This window comes from Schistocerca nitens, chromosome 2 (genome assembly GCF_023898315.1).
Source record: "Schistocerca nitens isolate TAMUIC-IGC-003100 chromosome 2, iqSchNite1.1, whole genome shotgun sequence".
NCBI classification, from domain to species: Eukaryota; Metazoa; Arthropoda; class Insecta; order Orthoptera; family Acrididae; genus Schistocerca; species Schistocerca nitens.
Genome location: NC_064615.1, coordinates 834750534 through 834774857, shown reverse-complemented (window position 1 = coordinate 834774857; position 24324 = coordinate 834750534). Strand labels below are relative to the sequence as shown.

Below are 24324 nucleotides of genomic sequence, written 5' to 3'. Positions count from 1 at the left end.
CAATCTGCTTCCAACTTTCATTGTCGGCCATGGAAACTCATAAAAGTTCAATGTACCTTACATTTGTGATGAAGGAAATGGGGAACTATTTGGTTCTGAAGTAATTAAACATGTCAGTTATTGGCAGCAAATAGTAATGTGTATACTTACTTCTGATTTCTCCAAGCTCACACAGGAAAAAGGTGCAAAAGCTATTATAGGACAATTGAAATTATATACTTTGGTTTGTCATAAACAACATAGAGTAGAAATTCTACATGTTGCCAGAAGCTTGGCTTCTTCAACAAATATTCACATTGATTATGAAGAGAAAAATAACTCTTTGGTTTTTAAATTTTTCTTACACACAGAGTGGTTTACGTAGTGCTTAAAATGTAATGCTTCAACTCAGAGCCATGACCTGAAGTCATACCAAATTGCTTTCCCCACCAGGAGTAACACTGTTAGGTCTCTCTAAGACATTAGAAGATAGGGACCTCCCCCCAGGTTGCCACCATACTCACTGATGATGGTTATAATGATGATTACAGTGCAGAACTGGAGTTCATTGCTGAACACAGTGCAATACCATTCTTCAGCAACCCATGCTTCCCTGTCACAGCACCTTCCAAACACAGCTATTTGTGTTGTATCAGCCTTTGTTTTTGATGGTAATTCCCTACTTTGGCTGCTGATAGTCTCAGACCAATGCTGGAGGATGACACAGAATGTTGTTCTGATACAGTCCAACTTTAGGTCACTTTCACGTCAAAATGTTCCAGATATCTGGATTTTGCACAATTCAAGCAGCCAGCCAAATGGAAACAGGCAGTGCTTTTCAGTAGCACATCCCATGATATGCCATGTGAAGCTATGAAATGTGTAGGATCCAGTTTTAAGTTGGAGGCTACAGAAGTTTTTGAATACCTACAAGCACTAGTACATTGATTTTCAAATACAGTTTGAAATACTCTCCTACTGTTTTATACTTGAATAAATGCTATACATTGCAAGCTCTTGGTTATTGACCTTCTGCAGTAGTTTTATGTTTTAATAAACTTTTAAATTTCATGCTTGGAGGTAAATGATCTTCTAATAAAACACACTCATGACTCACATATTTGAATAGAAATGTACCTTTCTGATTAACTAAATCAAACACTCTTTCATTTGCAAATTAATTTGTTGCTATCCTGAGATCATATGTTCATAAATCACTTTTCTAGAGAACATGCTAAATAGTTAAATCAGTCAGAAGATTGGAATCTTATATTTCAATGTCTCTTGTTGTAGATTACAGCAATGCTTTTCTGAAAATGACTTATTTATCTTCATGTTCAATGGTATCAGTAAAACATGTCCCAGATTTATTTTTACTTCCTTATCGCAATGTATCATCACACTGTAACATATGTTTGTGTTAAAAAATGAGTATCATAATTGCTCAAGTCGTGACATACATTGGATATTTATAATTAGGTCAATAGTTAAATTGCAGTTAGCTTGTGCAACTCCTCTAAATGCATCAGTAAAATGACAGTGATACCTATGTTTTATTTCAGCTCCCTGAAACTCTTCATGCCATGTATGAAAAAGTTTTGCTGAATGAATTTCTAGTTCTTTTTTGCAAATTATGTTCACCTTTCTTTTGCAGAAGTGTTCATTCACAGTCTTAGCAATCAAATAGAACAGATTGAACCATTTCATCCAAACACTACCACTATTTAATTTAAAATCTGAATATTCATTATTGTAGCTACAATGCTGAACACTGAAAGGTATATGTACAAGTACTTGATCAGAATATGAACCATAGTTTGAACTATGACTGTATGTGGCAACTTGTTCCAGCATCTTCTGGTATCTGTATAAATTATGAAAGGCACCTTTTGCTTGCTCCTTAAGTTGATAAATCTTACTTAATCATTCTTTGTACTAGACATTATACTATTTACTGGTCTGAACTGTCAACAGTCAGTTAGCTGTTCAGCGAACTTTTCTTTTTGATGAAAATAACAAAGACAGCATCCAAATACTACAACATCATTTTTATGATGAGCAGTGAGCTTAAAATGCACTAACTTTGAAAAGTCTTTTATGTTATAGAAGTGATAGATATCTGTTTTAAAAATCTGTAGCATTAACTGATTTACATGTTCTTCATGTCCATATTTTGTGATATATAATGGAACAACCATAAAGTCTTTTTTATTCTTCTTTCCCTTCTACCTCTTCAGTTTACACTTCTCCTCTCCTCCTCTTTCTCCCTTACAGCTAGCTACTCATAATCAGAAGACTGGATACAGTGGTACATTAATAGAGAGAAACATTCATTTTGCTTTTTGAATCTATGCAAATACTTCAACTCAATATTACAAATATTTCATCTTTATAAGGTATACATGTTTCTTTGCTGGATGCAAACCAGTCAGAATTGCCCATTTGAAACAAACTTTATCTCTCAACTGAACTGTGACCACAGTATGTTTATTTTCAATAACTTTGGGTAGCCTTCTCTACAGCCCTGCATGACCCCTTTGTTTGTGTTGACATTGACACATAGTTTTTCTTTGTTTTTAATGTCCAACTTAAATCCCTTCCTTGAAAGCTCCCTAGTTTCTTTAAAAGTCTATCTCTCATGGTTGTTGAACACCACTAAAAGCTAATTTCTGAATGGAATAAATTTATGTGTTTATATTTATGTTTTTTTTTCTTTGCAAGCAAGTGAAAATTTGTTTTAAGTGTTTGATCAATTTCCCACAATCTTTCTGAAAAAATCAGCAAACAGGCATTCAAGAAGAGTCTAAGGTCATTGAACTCTATCTGATTGTCTATATTTTGGGTCTTAGTGTAAGAACAGAAAGAAAGCTGGTAGTAAGCATGGTGCCTCACTATGCTGTACAGTCCTGCTGTATATACCTATGGCTGTGCGCAGATAATGCTGGTTAACCCGATAGTTAAAGTGCAGCAGTTGCATTTTAAGTAGAACATCATGCATGGTTTGTTAGCTCTACAGTCTTTCTCACACAATTTTACAGAAACTATTCATAAAAAAAATTATTTTTACATTACATATATCTTTATAGGTAAGCTTCAAAGTGAAGTGCCTATTGTCTCAATAATGATCACATTTCTTGTAATCAGTATGACTCTGCACAAAATTTGAAAAAGTTTGCAATGAAAAATATAAGTAGCTATGATTTTACCTTTGGCACATATATCACATGTTGCTGCATTTGAAATTTAGGTAACAAATCATATTTTTCCTTATACTCGGGAGGAGTTCTCCATCTTTTTCCAACCTCGAGAAAATGGATTTTGCGTATTGCGTTCACTTCTAACTGCATATGCATGAGAAAGAAATCTCCAGTATCTCCTAAACTGGTCAAGATAACAAAATGAGCCTTTGGCATGAAAAAAGAATTTTGCCAAATGGTTAACATAATCATTGCTAACTGTAACTCATTTGTTCCGGCATGATTCATTTCTTTTAATTACTTCAAAAAATAAATCTACTTCCAACACTGTAGAGTACTGGTCTACAGCTGAGATACTATTCACATTTAACAAAAATTACTTACCTCCAAGCCTTTTTTTGGGAGGGGAGGGGGGATTAGATGTAGATGTAGATATTGGAATCATAAAGATGTTATATGGACCCACATATGTTGGTTGGTTGGGAAATCTTTTTTTATGTCTAGTTCATGAACTTTTCTGTGATAATGTCCAATTTATTATCATGAATTTTAACAACCATTTCTTCAGAATAAATCATGTTAGGGGAAGTAGATAATGATGAGGAGAATAATGTTGATGTTTCAAGTAATGGCGAATACAGAGTGAGTTGGAAGAGGAATCTGACAATGATGGGAGTGAGGAGGATATGAAGAATTTCAACACTGGGAGTCAGGATCATTAGTTGTAACAACATCCAGAGTAGGATAGCATTTGTAATTACTATGCAGGTGTTAATGAATGTAGGTTCAACAATATGCAATGGGGATATACAGGATAAATGGGAGATAATATTATGAATGAATTTGACTGCCAGAAAGTGAAGATGTAGGAAAATTAGTAAGCTGTAAGTCCATAAAGCAATGTGCAATAAATATGTAGGTGGTCTGTCTAAATCTGGAACAGGAGGTTATATGATAGGACTTTCCACAGAAGGTTTACTTAACAACCTTGTTACCAACAGTAAAACAGGCATCAAATTTGTCGTTTCTAATAGAACAATGCAAATTTTTCCTGTAGAGTAGTCTGACCCGATCACACTCTTTCGTAACTCGAAAGCTGTGAACACAATGATGACTTGTAGAAGCTTGCCAACTGTTCATCAAACTCGATGTCACTGATGAATTAAAAGATAATTGTAGTAAGAAGATTCACTCCACCACTCTGTACAGGGATAGGAAAGGAAGGTTAGTACACTGCTTACTGTATTTTTTTATATGTCAGAAATAACTGAAGTGCCAGAAATAAGTCCTATGGCAAGTTTCAGTGCCAGCTGTTCATTATTAAAGATACTCTGCAATAGAGGATCCCTTGAAATTGCAACAGAATTAGTGATTTATTTTCATCTGAACTGTTACATGTTTTTCTTCAGAGAAATGTCATATGTGGTGAGTTTTGAGTAACAGATACATTTATCTAGATGCCATGTTAAATTGTGTTCTTTTGTCAAAACACAGCATATGTTGCACAGACTCACTTTACAGTAACTATTGCAAAAGAAACCTGAAACACACTGCCTTATTAAACATACAATTGATGACCAGAGAGGTCAATAACTTACAGAAAACATCATTGTTATGTTTGTGGTAACATACTAGAAAATTCTCGTTTCATTATCTGTTGCTGACTCTTAAAAATTACGGTTCTGTATTGAAAAAATACAAACTATATCTTTTGCTACACTGCTGTAGATAATGTATGAATCTACTGTTATGTTAGCCACACAAGTATATTACTAATGTGTTCTTGATAAATGTGTTGGCACAGACCATAATGTACTAAATATATATATAGTTCTTAAAGAGGGGCAGCAGCCTTTTCAGTAGTTGCAGGGCAACGGTCAGGATGATTGACTGATCTGGCCTTGTAACATCAACCAAAATGGCCTTACTGTGCTGGTACCGCAAATGGCTGAAAGCGATGGGAAACAAAGCTGTAATTTTTCCCAAGGGCATGCATCTTTACTGTATGGTTAAGTGATGATGGCGTCCCCTTGGGCAAAATATTGCGGAGGTAAAATAGTCCCCTTTCAGATCTCCAGGTGGGGCTACTCTGAAGGATGTCATTATCAGGAGAAATAAAACTGGCATTCTATGGATCGGAGAGTGGAATGTCAGATCCCTTAAACAGGCAGATAGATTAGAAAATTTAAAAAGGGAAATGCATAGGTTAAAGTTAGATATAGTGGTAATTAGTGAAGTTCGGTGGCAGGAGGAACAAGACTTTTGGTCAGGTGAATACAGGGATATAAATACAAAATCAAATAATGGTAATGCAGGAGCAGGTTTAATAATGAATAAAAAAATAAGAACATGGATAAGCTACTGTGAACAGCTTAGTGAATGCATTACTTTAGCCAAGATAGACATGAAGCCCAAGCCTACCACAGTAGTACAAGTTTATATGCCAACTAGCTCTGCAGATGATGAAGAGATTGAATAAATGTGTGACGTGATAAAGAAATTATTTAGATAGTTAAGATTGAATAAATGTGTGATGTGATAAAGAAATCATTTAGATAGTTAAGGGAGATGAAAATTTAGTAGTCATAGGAGATTGGAAAGTGATTGTATTAAAAGGAAGAGAAGGCAAAGTATTAGGAGGATATGGACTGGGGATAAGGAGTGAAAGGGGAAGCTGCCTGGTAGAATTTTGCACAAAGCATAACTTAATCATAGCCAATGCTTGGTTCAAGAATCGTGAAAGAAGGTTGTGTACATGGAAGAGACCTGGAGACACTGGAAGGTTGCAGATAGATTATATAATGGTAAGACAGAGATTTAGGAACCAGGTTTTAATTTGTAAGATATTTCCAGGGGCAGATGTGGACTCTGACCACAATTTATTGGTTATGAACTGTCGATTAAAAATGAAGAAACTGCAAAAAGGTGGAATTTAAGGAGATGGGACCTGTACAAACTGAAAGAACCAGAGGTTGTAGAGAGTTTCAGGGAAAGTATTAGAGAACAATTGACAGGAACAGTGGAAAGAAATACAGTAGGAGAAGAATGCCTAGCTTTGAGAGATGAAATTGTGAAGGCAGCAGATGATCAAATATGTAAAAAGATGAGGGCTAGTAGAAATCTTTGGGTACCGACAAACGGGCTGATTTCAGACACCAGGGCAAATTCGGACAGTATGGCTTATTTGCTCTTTGCCACTGCATAGAAACAATGAATTACTTATTTTAACATCTGTGCACCAGTTATTTTAAGCACAAGATTGCATTTATTGCTTTCCACAACTTTCATTTTGGGTCAGTTGTTTCCTTAGGTGAATAACTGATGAGCAGTCTCAGTGTTAAAAATCCACGTATTATTGTAAAGTGGAAACTTTCTATTGCTGTGCTGAGTGGGAAGTTATTGTAATCATAATTGTCGATGCGCTCAGTAGCTAACAGCATTGAGACAATTTCTGTACAATTTTGTCAAGTTTCTCGTGCAAGGGAATAAAATAATGACGGTTTTTGTAAAACTGTGTGGGGTGATTTCGGTCGATGCCAAGAACATATAAGAGCAGGAGAGGTGCTGCAGTATGGTGTAATTATAACCCAGAACTTTAGGATAAAGCTGTTTGTGATATTCAGAGTGGTAAATTATTGTACAGAAAAGCGTGGGATTTGTATGGTACACCTAAATCAAACCTACAAAATAAAGTGCAGGAAGCATATCTGAAAAAAATGGGAGGGCAGCAAGTGCTAAATAAAGAAGAAGAAGAAATGTTGAAGCAAGGTATCTTGAGGGGTACACATTGGGGATTTATCTTCACTAAATTGGATATTAGATATTTAGTTATAGGCTACCTTGATAAATCTGGCTGAAAAGAGAAGAAATTTCTTAATAATTTGCCAGGAGAAGAACGGGTGCATTTATTCCTCAAACTACAGTCAGAAGATCTTTCCATTTGCTTAAGCAAAATATTAAACAAGCTCATGCAGAAGTTAACAAAAAGACTGTTAAGATGTTTTTCTCCAATATCAAGGCAAAACTGGAAAATCTCCCACCTAGCAACATGATCAATGTGTAAAATGTCACCAAAATCAAATAAAAAGCATGTAGAATTTAAAAAAAGGCAGTAACTGTCTGAATTCCCCCTCTATATACTGTAACTTTGGACAGAGATTTAAAAAACCATTGTCCGAAATCACCCCAATCCATGGGGTGACTTCCGACACTTGATTTAACTGCCTCAGGTAAATATACCTGCACATATCCTTTCTGTTTCTGGGATATTTTATTCATTACACATATACCCTACCACTTCCATAACAATCAATTTAATCTAACAATATATACGAAAGTTACAATCAAAATAATGACAAAACCATCCATAATCATCCCGTTTGACAGTAACAGAAGAGATATTGAATTTAATTGATGAAAGGAGAAAACATAAAAATGCAGTAAATGAAGCATGCTAAAAGGTATACAAATGACTCAAAAATGAGATCAATAGGAAGTGAAAAATAGCTAAGTAGGAATTGCTGGAGGACAAATGTAAGGATGTAGAGGCCTATATCACTAGGGGTAAGATAGATACTGCCTACAGAAAAATTAAAGAGACATTTGGAGCAAAAAGAGAACCAGAAGAATATCAAGAGCTCAGGTGTAAAACCAGTTCTAAGCAAAGAAGGGCAAGCAGAAAGGTGGAAGGTGTATATAGAGGGTCTATACAAAGGTGATTTACTGGAGGACAATATTATGGAAATGGGAGAGGACGTAGATGAAGATGAAATGGGAGAAGAGTTTGCAAGAGCACTGAAAGACCTAAGATGAAACAAGGCCCCAGGAATAGAAACAGCCAATTAGAACTACTGATAGCCTTTGGAGAGCCAGCCATGACAAAACTCTACCATCTGGTGAGCAAGATGTATGAGACAGGTGAAATACCCTCCGGCTTCAAGAAGAATATAATAATTCCAATTCCAAAGAAAGCAGGTGTTGACAGGTGTGAAAATTGCTGAACTATCAGTTTAACAAGTCACAGTTGCAAAATACTAACACAAATTCTTTAGAGACAAATAGAAAAATTGGTAGAAGCCAACCTCAGGAAAGACCAGTGTGGTTTCCGTAGAAATGCTGGAACACGGGAGGCAATACTGACACTACAACCCATCTTAGAAGATAAGTTAAGGATTCTGACAATGTTGACTGGAATACTCTCTTTAAAATTCTGAAGGTGGGAGGGGTAAAATACAGGGAGCGGAAGGCTATTTACAATTTGTACAGAAACCAGATGGCAGTTATAAGAGTCAAGGGGCATGAAGGGGAAGCAGTGGTTGAAAAGGCAGTGAGACAGGGTTGCAGCCTATCCCCGGGGTTACTCAATCAGTATATAAAGGAAGCAGTAAAGGACACAAAAGAAAGATTTGGAGTAGGAACTAAAGTCCATGGAAAGGAATAAAAAACTTTTAGGTTTGTCAGAGACAGAAAAGGACCTGGAAGAGCAGTTGAACAGAATGGACAGTGTCTTGAAAGGAGGATATAAGATCAGCATCAAAAAAAGCAAAATGTGTGTAATGGAATGTAGTCAAATTGAATCAGGTGAAGCTGAGGGCATTAGATTAGCAAATGGGATAATGGGATAACTGATTATGGTTGAATAGACAGGATATAAAATGTAGACTGGCTACGGTAAGGAAAGCCTTTCAGAAGAAGAGGAGTTTGTTAACAGCAAGTATAAATTTGTGTGTCAGGAAGTCTTTTCTGAAAGTATTTTTATAGAGTGTACCTATGTATGGAAGTGAAACATGGACAATAAACAGTTTAGACAAGAAGAGAATAGAAGCTTTCAAAATGTGGTGCTACAGAAGAATGCTGAAGATGAGATGGGTAGATCATGTAACTAATGAGGAGGTACTGAGGGAAGTGTGGAGGATAAAAATAGTAGAGGGAGACCAAGAGATGAATACAGTATGCAGATTCAGAAGGATGTAGGTTGCAGTAGTTATTCAAGATGAAGAGGCTTGCACAGGATAGAGTAGCATGGAGAGCTGCATCGAACCAGTCTCTGGACTGAAGACTACAACAACATATCAACAGTGTGCTCCACAACCTTTCTTATTGACACCTGTTGCTGATTTACTAACTGACTTCCAAAGTCATCTTTGCCACCTCCAGAATTACTGATTTATCTTAAAAGGAATGTGGGAGCATATCTCTTCCCATACAGTACTAGCCTTTCCAAAATTATAAACTAACATTACCATTCCCACCACATCATCGAAAATACCAATATATCAGTATCTAAATTCTCAAATGTCCTAATCATCAGTTTGGTGAAATGGTCATATGCTTGTGACCATTCCTACTACTAACTTTGTGCTCTACACTCTTAATCACTGTAAAGAATTCCTTTGTCAAAAGGCAGATCCAACTATGGGGTAACCATTGCTAAACTTGTTTTGTGCACTCTCTTGTGTCTATCAACTCCAAGATAGTGTGAAGTGTATCAGCTAGATACATTTCATGAATAGGGGACTCAGTTGTGTTTTTTTGGCATTATAAGCATTGAGCCACCAGTAAGGGTAAATGTGAACAGACAGAAAGTGTAGGGGTTGTGCAACTAACACACAATACAGTATCCTGTTGCAGAGCTCTTCCTGGCATAACAGTTCTTGCTTCTCCATACAGATAACCTGTGTGGGAACTTGTTCTACATGATATGCCTATATTCTTCTAGACAACTGCCCTCAGTCTATACAGCTGTGTGGTTGTCCATCTCTACTTTATAGCCCTTCCTCTTTCTCTAATTTATTAATTAGATTCTTAGTCTCTTATTTCTTTTGTTCTTTCACTCTCCTCTGCATTTGTGCCATCTCTTACTGTCATTTCGTTTTTCTGATTTCTTTTTCTAATGTTTGTGGCTTTGGACTGGGAAAAAAGTAATACGTCAAAAACGAGCTAATAGAATATATTCCAAGAAAATATTTACTTTGACTTCCACTATTTCAGTTTTGTTTTAATTTTTTATCTTCTTTTGTTAATTTATATCTACAGATATTGCAGCAGGAGTTGGAACAAATTAAAGCCTCATGCTTGCTCAACGGTGAGAAACTTGATTACAACTACCTAATTCTAAAAAAACGAGTAGATGAAAATATCATACTGAAGTGCCAGCAGAAACGCCAGATTAACAAGTAAGAGTGTTTTTGGTACTACAGCTATCAAAATTGTTGGTAATTTTTAACTTTAATTAGTATTGCACTCCTGTCATTATTTTTTAGATAGCTCTGTGTGTTATTTAAGTAATGAATGGAATTTTCATTATTGTTGCTATTTTCCTTCCAAGTTTACTTCTTTGTACATTTATTAATTTACTTATAACCAGATCATTATTGGATCATTATATGTTCCTTTGCATAAGAGTCTGTATCAGCATATTTTTGAAATGAATTCATGATTACTTGCAAGTATCAATTGCTTGGTTTATTGGTACAATTTTAGCTGTAAGCCATTTTCAAGTGCTCTAGATGTAAATTGCTTGAGGCTGAAACTGTATATTAGTGCCATTAACCAAGAAATTGGTGGGTACAGATAATCATGGAATCATTTCAAGCAACAGTAGATTTATGACCAAAAGAAACATTAGTTCACCATTTACTGAATAATGGCTATTACTTGATTCTCTGTCTTTCGATAACCAATGTGGTTCAGTCCACCCTAATCCTGAGACGGTGAGCTGGACTGTCCATAGTACACATGTGAAATGTTGTTCAGAGTTCTGATTTCCTATTCTGGAGTATTGCTGTACAGTGTGGGATCTGCATCAGGTGGGGCTGACAGATGACACTGAAAAAGTTCAAACTAGGGTGGCTCGTTTTGTATTACCACAAAATAGGGGAGACAGTGCCAAAGACAGGATGCATGAATTGAAGTGGCAATCATTAAAACAAAGGTGTTTTTCATTGCAATAGGATCTTCTCATGAAATTTCAATCACCAGTTTTCTCCTCTGATTGCGGAAACATTCTTTTGGCACCCACCTACATAGGGAGAAATGATCATCTTGATAAATTAAGAGAAACCTGGGCTCTCACAGAAAAATTGAAGTGCTTGTTTTTTCTGCAGACTATTCAAGAGTGGAATGGTAGAGAGACAGCTTGAAACACGGTTCATCGAACCCTCTGCCAGGCACTTTATTGTGAATAGTAGAGTAATCACGTGGATGTAGATGAAGTTCTCTATTAGGATGTCATGCAACTAAGGATTTCTGTAAATCAACTGCAGACAAAAGTTTTCTGTTTCTTGGATTTTTCTTCATTCATCCAAGTACAAAGGCCAGCTCACTCCACATCATAGCATTGTTGATCTTTGTTAGCAAAAATAATGAAGGAGATAAGCATGTACTTTGTTGTGAATAATTCCAACCTGGTTAATGTCAATTTATTAATTGATGTTAGTCTACTCTAGCTACAGTGTATATTGTATTGAGTATTGAGTGACAGTTTCCATTAGTTTTTACATACAAAATGGCTCCATATGCTCTTTGAAAGTCATCACAAACCACATGAATTTTAGTGAATTTATTTTTTTGGTTTGACCTATACATCTCAGAATATGTGTCAAGGACAAATGGTGAAGTTCAGAAACCATCTATGCTCCAAGTCTGAAGACAAAGTTTCTTCCCATACTAAACCTTGTGACAAAGTTTCTTGAAAAATCAGTTTGGCAATGTTGCAAAAAAATCTAATGGGTTGTAAAACGTAGCCATTATCTGGAGACAGCTTCTCTTTGTGACTGTTTGAAGGTGGTGCCATGTAGTATCTCATGAGAGTAAGATCAAATAATTTTATGTGCCAATATCCCAATCTACTAACACTCACAAAACAGATGACAATACTGTGAAAAGGATAGATTGCCACTCACAATAAAGAGACAATGAGTCACAGACAGGCACAATGAAAAGACTGCTATACATGTAAGCTTTTGACCAAAAGCCCTTCTTCTAAAAGAGAAAAACACAAGTTCACACAGATCACACACATATGACCACTGCCCCTGGCTAGACTATGGACAGCAACTGTGCCTGATGGGAGCAGCAATCTGGCATAGGATGGGAGGAAGAGGAATCAGGCTAGTGGTGGGGCTAGGTGCTGGGCTACTTCAGGTAGCATGTGGAGATGTGTTGGTGGCAGGGTAGGGCTGCTAGATGCAATCTGGTGGTTTGGGGGGGGGGGGAAGTGGGAGGGGGGGGGAGTGGGAGGGGGGGGGGGGGTGTAAGGCAGTGGAAAAGGAGAGAAGAAAAGAAAGGGAAACAACAAGTGCGTGCATTTGACAAAATAGAAGGCTTTGTAGTGCTGGACTGGGAGTAGGGAAGGGTACAGGTACATGGAGGACAGGGATTAGCAAAGGTTGAGGCCAGGGAGTTACAGGAGCATAGGATACATTGCAGGAAGAGTTACCACCTGTGCAATTCAGAAAAGTTGATTTCTGGGAGGAAGGATCTACATGGCACAAGCTGTGATGCAGTCATCAAAGTGAAACACAATTTTGGGCAGCTGTTCAGCAACTCGGTGGTCCTGCTGACTCTTGTTCACAGTTTGTCAGAGGCCATTCATGTGGATAGACAGCTTTTTAGTTGTCCTGCACTTGTAGAAAGCAACACAGTGGTTGCATCTAAGCTTTTACATCACATGGCTGCTTTCACAGATAGGCCCATATTTGATGGGATAGGAGATACCTTTGGACTGTGGTAGGTGGCAGTTGGAGGAGTACGGGACAGGTCTTGGATCTAGGACTAATGCAAAGGTATAAGCCATGAGGCAAGGGGCTGGGAACAGGGATGGGGAATGGATGGACAAGGATATTGCATCGGTTCAGTGGGCAGTGGAATTCCACTGTGGAAGTGGTGGGAAGGTATTAGGTAGGATGCTCCTCGTTTCAGGGCACGATGAGAGATAATTGGAACACTGGTGCTGAGTCATGAAAAGAGTGCTCCTTTGTGCTGGATGGTGGGTGTGTGGGAGGTGGTACATGATGAGAGAGATAAAGAACAGGGGATCTGTTTCTGATTAAGGTTGGGTGTGTAATTTCAGTCTGAAGGCCTCTTTGAGACCCTTGGTATATTTGGAGACAGCAATGGGCACCCACATGGCACCATCCTATGCTAGCCTATTCTTAGCTGTCTTCAGCAATCATTCATAACCATCCAGGATCCCAAAGCCCTCACTTTGCTCAGATTCACTGATGACATCTTCAAGATTTGACAAAAGGTAAGGGCACTCTATCCACATGCCTCCCGAATCTCAACAAATTCTTCCCTATTTACTTCAGCTAGTCCTCCTAAATCCAACAAGTCACCTTCCTCAATGTTGACATTCATCTCAAGGATGGCTACATTTGTACCTCTGTCCATATCAAACTTATCAATCACCACCAATACCCCCACTTCGACAGCTGCCACCCATTCCATACCAAGAAGTCCCTTCCATATTGGCTAGCCACCTGTGGCTGTCACTTCTGTAGTGACAAGCAGTCCCTCTTGAAATATACCAAGTATCTCATGATGCCTTCACAGACCCTCTCAACCTTGTACAGATGCCTCCACTGACCTTTTTCCCACTGCCTCACCTTACCTTTTCCCTTTTCTCTTCTCTCAGTGCCCACAACAGTCCTTCACTGTCCAGGTCATGTACTGCCTACTCCCACCATTCATACCCCCCATCCTCCATGCCCATATGGGCATTCTCTCTCTCTATTTCTCCCCCTTTGCCTTTATACCCCTCTTCCCTTCTCTCTCTGCTCCAATCTCCATCTCCATTTCAACTTTCTTCTATTTCCATCCCTTCCCTCTCTATCTCTTATATGCTCAGACCACTTTTTTCTTGTTGGGTCATCTTGTTGAGTCATCTGTCTTTCCCAACACTGCCTCACACTGTACAGTCACCCTCACCGTGCTTCATGCTTCCTTCCCTACCTCCTCCCCTCATCTACCAGCCCAAGCAACACCTCCCAGAAATCCATAATAATAAGTGTCGCTGTGGCTACTGTAGTTTGCATTGGGTGTCTGAGTGGCTATGTCTGGCCTGTGTGTACTTTCTAATAGAACAAGAGCCACATCTCAAAAGTTATTGAATACTGTGTTTGGTTGTGTCTGTGCTCCAGCCATCAATCTACTATAGGTGAGTGGTTGTCTTTCCCTTACTTTACTTATTACTGACAGATTTACTCGTAAGACCTTCTCAATGCTGTATACTCCAGAATTATCAAATTAGTTGTCCATTTGGAAAGAGGAAATCTTATTTGTTTAAATAATGCAGTTAATTCATGATTACATCTTGTTATTTGGTTGGTCATTATCTGTCACGTTCTAATGCTTTGGACAATGATTTCAGTGTGAAGTAGATATACTAACTTCCACTTCTTTTATGAGATGACTTACTTGAGATGTCAGGATGTAGCTGAGGTGGAAGTGGGGTCTAAAAAAGAACAAGTGTTAATTTTTCAACTCTGGTCAGCAAACTGCCTCCTGTTTACTGAGAAAACATTTACTGATTGACCTAGCCGAGGTACATTATGTGAGTTTAGCAGCCCTAAGGTGCAAAATAGATTGAGCCGGGGCTCAAAAAGTGCTCGGAGGCAACAGGCCAATGCGTCTGATCTTTTCGGTGGCCTGTCAGTAAAAGAGGGCGATCCACCCACCTCGTCCACGCAGCTCGGCACGGTGGGCGCTCACACGTGATTTCCTGGACCTTTCTGATTGGCCGCTGTAGGAGCTCTGCCTAGGCAAGCAACGCTTCCCTAAGCGTCACACCATCAGCAGAAAGGTTGTTTGTTCATCGAGCATGTGAACAAACCATGGGATAGTGGTACATACTGGAAAAATCTGATGTGTTGCCAACCCAGGGCCCGTGCATGGCTTTTGTGAAGATCCATTGCCATACATAGCTCACGCATTTAAAAAAGATTTCCCTTTTCTTTTATTGAAAATAAAGGACTCCCGTACTCAATCTGTCAGCACCTGTACATGTCCTTCCCCTTCCGCGGGAGTGAGGTTTTATGGTGAAAATTAGTTGTTGCTCGTTGATAAAAGAAAACAATTTGCTCCCTTGGTCGGGTGTGCTAACATTTGCAAAAATGGGGGCGGGGTGAATCTAAGTTTTACAAAAATATCTATGTATACTGGAGTGGTTTTACAACATAAAAAGAAAGTCCTTTTTTTATATTTTATTTATCTATTTATTTTTTTTAAAATGATATTATACAGGAAGATTGTTGTGAGTTTGGTGATCAAAATCATATAACATTTAGAGACATTGATCTTATCACACATAATTCAGTATGATGATTTCCCATCATCATTACTGTATCAGAATGCAAATATTAGCGCAAAAAGTTAAAAGTATGTCAAAAGTTTCATAACATTGGAATGCAGTATTACAGATTCTGTTAATCATATATACTTGCAACGCTAAACTTGGTGTAGCAGAAGTGTAGATGCTGGCCGAACTGAATCAGCACTGATCTTTTGAAGGTTACAGGCGCCTCTAGAAATGTGTAATTGTTTGTGTTGTTTGGTAAACATTAAACTCATTGCTACATAGTGGAATCAGTTTCAGAATATAAACTAAAATATGAAGGTAGCAATTGTAACAAATTAGTTAATTCTACAAAATAAAAGTATTCAATTGACAAACATAGTTAACATAAACAGAATATGGAGATAGTAAATAATTAGATAAAACATTGAAATTCTCAAACTGAGAGGTAGTTTCTATTGTCAATAGCTTCAAAATAATAATTAAAGACTTATTGAAACACTAACAACCTAAAAAAGTGCTTCATATGCAGATAATAGAAAGTTAAAACATGTTCATAATGTAACATAAAACGCATTTGGTTGTGTGTAGGGACACTGATTGCAGTTGGTTAAACACAATAAAGTTCTAACTGTTGATGGTATATCTTCCACATATAATATAGACATATAATATAGACAATCAAACAGAGTGAGAATCTTTGGATCAGATGCGGTGCTGTGATGGGGTGGCCCATGTGCCACTGACGGAGAGCGAGGCAGCACAGGGCACCCCGTAGCATTGGATACACCGTCGTTCCCTCAGGTGGGGACGGCGGGAAGGAGGGACATGGTGGCAGCTGCTTATTGTCTAGGCAGGTACTGAAACACTCCCCCAGGGATTGTATCAGTAAAATTTGCAGCGGTGGGCTTCAGTAGCAGATAAACTAAGGTTTCCTACATTCAGTGGTCATCTCTAGTATCTTTACCCAATAGTTTACATGATTAGATACATTGATACATTGATACATGATAACAATAATAGTAAATGAACATTAGACAATACAAACTTTATTTCAGTTAAAGAGTGTATTTCACTATGGTAGACCATGCCTGACATTACTCTTGTCGAAATTCACCCTCGGGCTGTGCCTCGGGGAGAGTTGGTTGTGTTGACTTAATGTGTTTACAATATCCTTTCTTATACAGGCACCAGAGAACAGCTCCTGCAACAATCAGGGTTGGAACAGTCAGGGCACTAGGCAGAGTAACTGTATACAATTGTTTCTGTGTCCGCCAGGTAGCTATGTGAGCAACAGCTCGATCCAGGGCGATTTGGCCCTTTTTGTGAGCTAGTAATTCGTCAATTGACTGAAGTAATCGAGCATTGAACTCGTTGGGTAGCCTTGGTACACTATCGGGTGATGGTAGTACCATGGGTGCCTCACTCAGGTAAATAAAGTGAAAGGGGTCCGAGGCTCAAATTTTTCACTTGTGTTAGGTGTGCTAACAGTTTGACAGTAGGTGTCATTAAATCACGGGTGGACATTTTGAACAGTAATCCACTGTTTTCTAGTGCGATTGTAGATGTTTGAGGTACAAAATGTAATAAACTATCCCCTACTGGTTTAAACCAAGGCTCACGCAAGGTCGATAACATACGAGGACAAGGGGGGGTTTGTTTCCTCTAAAAACAAGGCCACCTCACGGTCCTTAGTTCCAGTATGAATGGATAAGTTTGAACACATATAGTAGTGTGAAGGCACTGATGGAGGTCAGTCAGCTGCATGACAGAATGTCTTTGGCGATCTTTGCTAATAGCTAAGATATCATTAGTTTGCTAAGTCACTTGCTTTCTTTCATAGGGCAACCCAAGTAACCGGAAAGGTGTGTAATCAGTAGCATTCAAACTCGCAGTTGGCGCATGTGATGGGTAGAGAAATCTGTGCGCACAGTCCTTGAGAAGTTCGCACAAGATGTACTGTAGCTGCCGCATAATAATGGGGTAGCGAAGATTCCCATACGGGGTAAAGCATTTGCATTGGCGATGCCAGATGAAATGGAACATTAGTCAGAGTTTGCAGGAACATTTCTGCAGGCATTAATGTAGGGCTAAGCTTATGCTGTAGTCATAGCAGAGTAATAATATGGAAGGTGCTAATACGTAACTGAATGGCATGGGTGTTGTATAGTAAGATCTGTAGTGCTCTCATTATCTCCAAAGTGTAGGTCACATTAGTTATGGTATGATGTAAAATCTCAAGGTCCTGTTGGATAACATTCCTGAATGTTTCATACTGGTGTACAAGGCCAGTTGCCACGACACGAATTTGCCTAGTAGCAGCTAATAAACTGTCTTCAATATGGGTGAGGCATAATTGCTGGTGGACCAGTATGTCCTGATTTTGGTTAGCAGTAAAAGTTACTTAGCAAAGGGTTTGGTCCCAATGGTTAGTGTCAGCATGGTCGGGGGTACCAAAGATGGTTTTGAGTATCACACCTCCAGCATTGAACCAGGCTAGCTTAACCTGAGTTAGGGGCACAGTGTCGAAGATGCTTTGTAGTTGTTCTTGAGTGTTTAGCAGTGCTTGTTTTAAATCCCACAGAGTGTGTAAGGTGGAAGTCTGCCCTGATTGTTCAAGTAAAGGTTCACAGGCCAATAGGCAATTGATAAGTTGTTGTAAAGCTAGCTCTTCTTCCTTAATGGAGGTTAGTTGTATATCGGCACATATTACCGCTTGATGCGGGGTGTATAGCAAGTTGTTCAAACGTTCAAACTTAATGCCTGATGATGACGGATGATTATTAAAGGGTGGGAGACTGACAGCTCCAGTAAAAAGAATCAATAAAGCACAGCATCTCATGGTGTAATGTCTGGTCAATATTCTCCTGGTAGTTATTCAACAACTCCAATAGATTATGAGTGACACCGCCGAAGCGGCCGATGAAAGAACAGAGTGTAGTAGTGTCCTGCATTCAGAAGAGAGAGAAGGTGTGAGAATACTGCATTCAGAAGAGAGAGAAGGTGTGAGAATATTTCTAAGTGACTGTATGTAGTAATGATGACAAAATATATCACAGCAGTGCGTAATAGTGTTTGGTTAATATTTACCGCGCATCGGAGTCGGAGAGTAGTATGTTCTGATGAGACGGATGCAACTTCACTGTTAATACTGAACTGGCCAGTAAGTGAGCGGTCACGGGTCTTTATGCAACAGCAAGTAGCCAAAAGAGGGTTGTTAGCATTGCTGACAAGTACCTATAGTCAGCGATCATGTGTAGAAGACTGACACGGTAATTTCACAATCTGACTGAGTGAATTAGTCAGCGGAATAAGCCCGTGGCTATGTAAGAAGTGTGACTGAAAGGGGATCAACAGCGCCTACGTGTTATTTGTGTGTTTTTTTGTTTTATATATAGATATTTATGGGTCTTCACCCAGCATATTGGTGTGATATCAATGAGAGTCAATCTGTTGAGGTGAAAGGTTTCTTAGCCGCTAGATGCAGATAAACAGTTAAGCATGTTGATGGAAGCACTTAACCGTGCGATAAAGTACATGATTGCTTCTTTCCTTTACAGAGAAGGTTACACACAGGTAGAGAATGATGGTAATTACATTTTGTAAGTGATAACAATTTTCAGAAAATTCTGTACGCCCTTTATCTACGGAGTTTTTATTTCTGGGGTGACTGTTCAGATCGCTGCAGCTACCCTAGACAACACATTGCGCACTATGTTGAAAAGCGTGTTCTGTGTGAACTGTAACAGGTTTTCCCGTTGAGAAGTATTTAACGAATAATTCTCTCCAAATAAAGTGAGTAGATGCAAAAGCAATAACCAGATAGAGGGTTTAACCACCAGAAATGCAAACAAAACAAGTGCAGCTGAGAACCCTTTTAATACATCTCCTGTAGTAGAGTTTATACTCTCCTTTTCAGGGTGGGGTGAGTATGACAGTGTATACATATCATGTGGATGAGGTGCCTGTGAATGTTTAAGGAATGTTGTGTTCATGAAGCGATAACATGTAGTTCATATACTATGTCTGACAATATGTGGCTATTTTTCGCTATGGGTTGCCAAAGCGAGATGGGACTTCATCATCATAGAAGTACCAGAGGTAATGAGAGGAAAAACTGATGATAGTGGCCATGAAAGAGATTCTGGTGTACAAGGTTGTGATTGCCAGATGGGTTGAGTAGTAACTAACTTGAAGACGGACTTGCTACTGCTGTTATTGAGTGGTTGAGATTCGTGGATTAAGCAAACCAGTGCATATTTATTATGATAACAAAATGTTTCCCAGCATCAGGTAAAAATTAGGCAGAACATGGCAGAAAAGGATGAAATAGCAAGCACTTGCAGGGAGATGGTTATGTGAGAAGCATTGGCAACAACCAAGGACCACACTCATTATGATATCAAGGCATTAAGCAATTAACAGCATGACTGAAGTGGTTACTACACCCCGATTGCTTCAGGCAAATTGGGAACAGCAACTTAACAAGACAGATACTTCGGCTCTTTACTCCTATGAAAACTCGAGATTCGCTGACGTGACTGTTGGAGAAGAAATGTGCCAACACCTGGCATAATACTCTGGTTCTAAGAAGGCAGCGAAATAATGCAGTATGTAATGACTGTAAAACAAGAAAATGCGGATCAACATTGTAATAATGTATAGCTATTTAAAGCTCAGAGTCACTTACTGCCCATTCTGTGGATAAAGATTCTGTGAGGTGAACCGTAGCCGAACAGTAAAGTTTACCGGTTACAATACGTACGCACGTGGCTGCTGATCAGGCAGCTCGTGCCTGCACACACACATGTGTTGCATGCTGCACTGCTTCACAGTAGTACGCACGGGGAATAAAACTTCCTTCTTAAATGACCAAGTATTGGCGTACTTAGTTTAGTGAGTTACGCTGAGAGATAATTTATGTTGGCACTAAGAACTGTGTGGTGGCTCTTCCAAGTACGTATAATATCATTGCTACGATGCAAATTACTCATCGCACTTGTGTTTAGTGTCACGGAAAGTCACGAGCACCAAGGAAAAGTGAAAATAAGAACACGATGATTGTATTTATATACTTTAAAGGAGGGACAAAGCTCTCCTTAGAAACAACCAAGTAATGCCCATGGTTATGTCTTTAAAAATTTCCAATGCAGGTTTTCGCCTACTGTTGAAGGACACTGATTCTTTGCTTAGCTAGATAGCAGAGACACAATTCTCACTTCACAATAGATCATCAGAGAATAGCTTAAGCATGGACACTACAACAAGGGAGGAGCGATACCTCGATGAGAAAAATGCCTGGAAAGACGGATAGTACCAGCATTGTTGGAGTAATTTACAGTACCACTGCATACTCATTAACAAAAGAAGAAAGACAGGATAGATCCGAGGGCTCGGCATTAGAGTAATTAATAAAAGGGGAGGGCTTCAAAAATTAACTGCAATCACAGGCGACTGCAGGTATCCACTGATTCGGCAGCACGGATACCAGCATGTCGTGTGTTGTCAGTAGCGTGAAAAAACCGAGCCAACGAAATAGTTGGCCCTATTACACATTGTCCATTGTGAGTGTGAATCTGTCTCTCATGGAACTACCCAGTTGCGATTCAGGCCAACTCAGCAGGCGTTCCTTTACCCTTGGCCAATCACAATGCAGCGCTTGGGGCCATTCCTGAGTATTTCCCATAATTTACTGAGTCCAACCTATCAATCTGACACGTCAGTGACTGTGTCAGATAGTCTTCCATCGCTGCGGTGGCAGTGAAACATTCCCACAGACAAACAGGTGTATTAGTTTTTATTGTGGAGCTGCTCCTTGTTATGCAAGGTAGCAGAATGACCAGCATGGCTTAGGTACTATTTGATTCATAAAGGAAAGAGAACAGTAAGTAACTATCCCTTAATACAGTGAGGGGAGAGGGATGGTTGAGACATGGCTCCGTGTTCCTTGTGTATACAAGCTGAAGGTATACAACATAAATTGACAAAAAAAAATGCACACATACAACATAATAAACTGACATGAGGCATAATACAATTAGCATCACAATAAAATAATACCAAACAATAAAATGAAACACACAGCATAAATTAGCTTATGACTTAGATTAGTGAGCAAGCACTGCAAAGCGACTGGAAGGCAGTATAGTCGTCTCAGGACTAATAGATGTGCAATCTGCTATGAGTTGGCATTAAGACATTTAATTCTGGACGAATTACGTCACTTGAAAGGAGACTGTCATGATCCATGGCTATGAATACTAAGGACATCCATTACTGGGTGTGTGAAAACATTACTTGTAATGCAAGGTGGTGTAATGAGTACAAAGTGCATAGATGACGGTAATAGCAAATAGGAGCGAGTGGGACTGTGGTGATGTGAGTCAAATGTAATTCATTGAGGTGTTAAATTGTAATAAAATCATGACAGTGAAATGATGAGATTCTCTCACTTGTTTGGTACCACCTATAACCCCTGCCACACTCTCTAATAAATGGTTCTTTCTTTAAATCCACTTACTCTGTTATGGTAAAGTATGCATAACCTATTGAGCTTGACTCGAAGTATAGACTTGCATGAGTAATTATGCAGACCAGCTATCATTAACTCTGCCTCTATCTTGTCAGTAGGTGTGTGTCATGCCCTATCCTCTTTCTATCATGTATCTCCCTAATCCTGGAGACTTACCTGAGCACGTACTGTATCACCACGGCGACATCTCGACGGTCCATGACTTACCTGTGGCGTCTGCTCGGTGAGCCGCTGTTGCCATCAGTAAGACATAATTTTATAGGTGTGTCGTATGTAAACAGTGAATAATTCTCTGAGCTAGCCTTCTATAATGATCACTTGTATGAAAATTAATAGTGTTATATTCTTCATTAGCTCAGGAAAATGATTATTTGCATTGTAGAAGACAGCAAATGTGTATATGTGAGACATATTTACACTAGTAGTGCAGAACCCATTTCATGGCGTATAACGGCAGTTGTGTATCCTGTAATTCTCATACATGCTTGTTGAATGCCATAGGTTGCATTTCAGACAGCATAAGAGTGTGAATTAGTTGCAAGGCTGTAGATAATGTAGGAATAATTTCGTTTACTAGTGTGTTTTATGTAAATTGCGTTTGGTTAGGTATAAGATACTTCGTGTAGTAGTGTAATTCATCAACTAGGACGTGTGTGGTTCATTAGATGACGCAACAAATGACAAAATATGGTGCAGTGATTCATTCGGTGTACTGGTGTGTGGGTGTGCGTGCAGCTGCGTATCTAATGGAATGCGCTGCTCTGGCGCCTCCGGCAGGGACGCTCTATCAGCCAGCTGTGCGCTTCTTCGTAAGCTTAGTTATGTTTCGTTTTTGTCTACGATGGCATGGCCTGTTATTTGTCACTATGTGGGTGAATGACTTTAGTACACTAGTGTTTGACTATGTCAAACTAGTGAAGTTGTGATACTCAATACTTCTACTCTAACTACGATTCTGATTCTATTCTTCTTAAAGAAGTGCTCTCTATCAGACAATTCCAAGCCCAGCTCCCTTCCATACACATCCAGGTTGGATACAGCAATGCACATCGCAGTGGCCAACTACACTAAGTTCTGTATACCCGCCAATTCCTGAATATGTATGGCGAAGGAGTACGCCCGAAGATGCCCAAGAGTGGCACTACTTCCTTTAACTTGCAACCGCGAATACCAATAGTCTCTTTAATGGTGGAACACAAAAAATTTTAATCCCTGTTTTCCAAGATAGTGGAAAAATATTATTGGGCGCTATATGAACTGAGATGCATTACATTAGACATGATTGTGTCCTCTACCAATTACATAGTAGTGCCAGTATACGTCAGTGCATAGAAAACGATCTTCCTATGTGAACTTGGACTAAATAAGTTACTTTTTCATCACATAGTATTGAAGAATTTACATTGAGTATTCACTTGGTTTGTAACCTGGGAAAAGTATTCACTAGCTTCTACTAGGCAATCAATAAAAGTTCCTCTTAAAAGATAGCATTTAGGGTTGTGTACGTCAGCAGACATAATTATGAAAAGGTGTACTTTATTTGAGCATTAGACAAAATGATTTGTGGCTAACAGCTATTGCAGCGATATTCAAAAGGGAAGTTACCAGTACTGTTGTATGGAGGATGAATGGCATAAATACTACAAGTGTAGTTCCCATAACCAGGTACCATAACACAGATCACTCCTCTTCACAGAACACTTACCTTTCAATGTTCTTTGTCATACTCTCCAGCATTTCAGTGTAGGCATATGACGCGGTAAAACTTCGGTGCATCTACCAGCTCTCTTTCATTACAGTGGCACTAGTAGGTGTATTTTGTTACTGATAGTCATACGTACTTTGCATAGGTGTAGATGGACAGTGCAGCGTGTGAAAAGAAATATCATTAAAATTGCTGTGTCCTTCCAGGCTGAATGTTAGGTTTGTATGTACTGTGTAATTATTTCTTTCGATAATAAATGATTCCAAAACCTCACTATTCTCGTCCTGTTACCTTATTGATACAGAGATTAAACTCTGGGGTATACTCCATAGTTCAAGCATGGATATGTACTCTCAGGGTGGGAAACAGAGAGAGAGAAGTGGTGTGATATTTACAACGAGGCAGATGAAGCTAGTATGAGAGTGACCCAGCGATTACAAGCATTGGGTCTGATATCCTCTAGTGTGATACACAGGAACTGCAGAAAATGTGGACAACTGTAATCGTTCCGTTATCTTAAGCTCTGGAGAATTTAATTACATGGAAGATACAAGGAGTGGCTATAACTGATTAATATCCCAGGATTGAGTTTTAAACTCGTGTTAGTGTAGGATCA

General features: G+C 38.9%; 1 protein-coding gene across 1 annotated transcript in view; it reads left to right on the top strand.

Moving 5' to 3' along the window:
* The window catches only part of LOC126235373 (dynein regulatory complex protein 1), a 444155-nt gene that overhangs the window by 123043 nt on the left and 296788 nt on the right, over window positions 1-24324 (top strand). The window contains exon 6 of the mRNA XM_049944096.1: window positions 10212-10351. Within this exon, the coding sequence (XP_049800053.1) occupies window positions 10212-10351 (140 nt within the window). The remainder of the gene's footprint in view (window positions 1-10211; window positions 10352-24324) is intronic.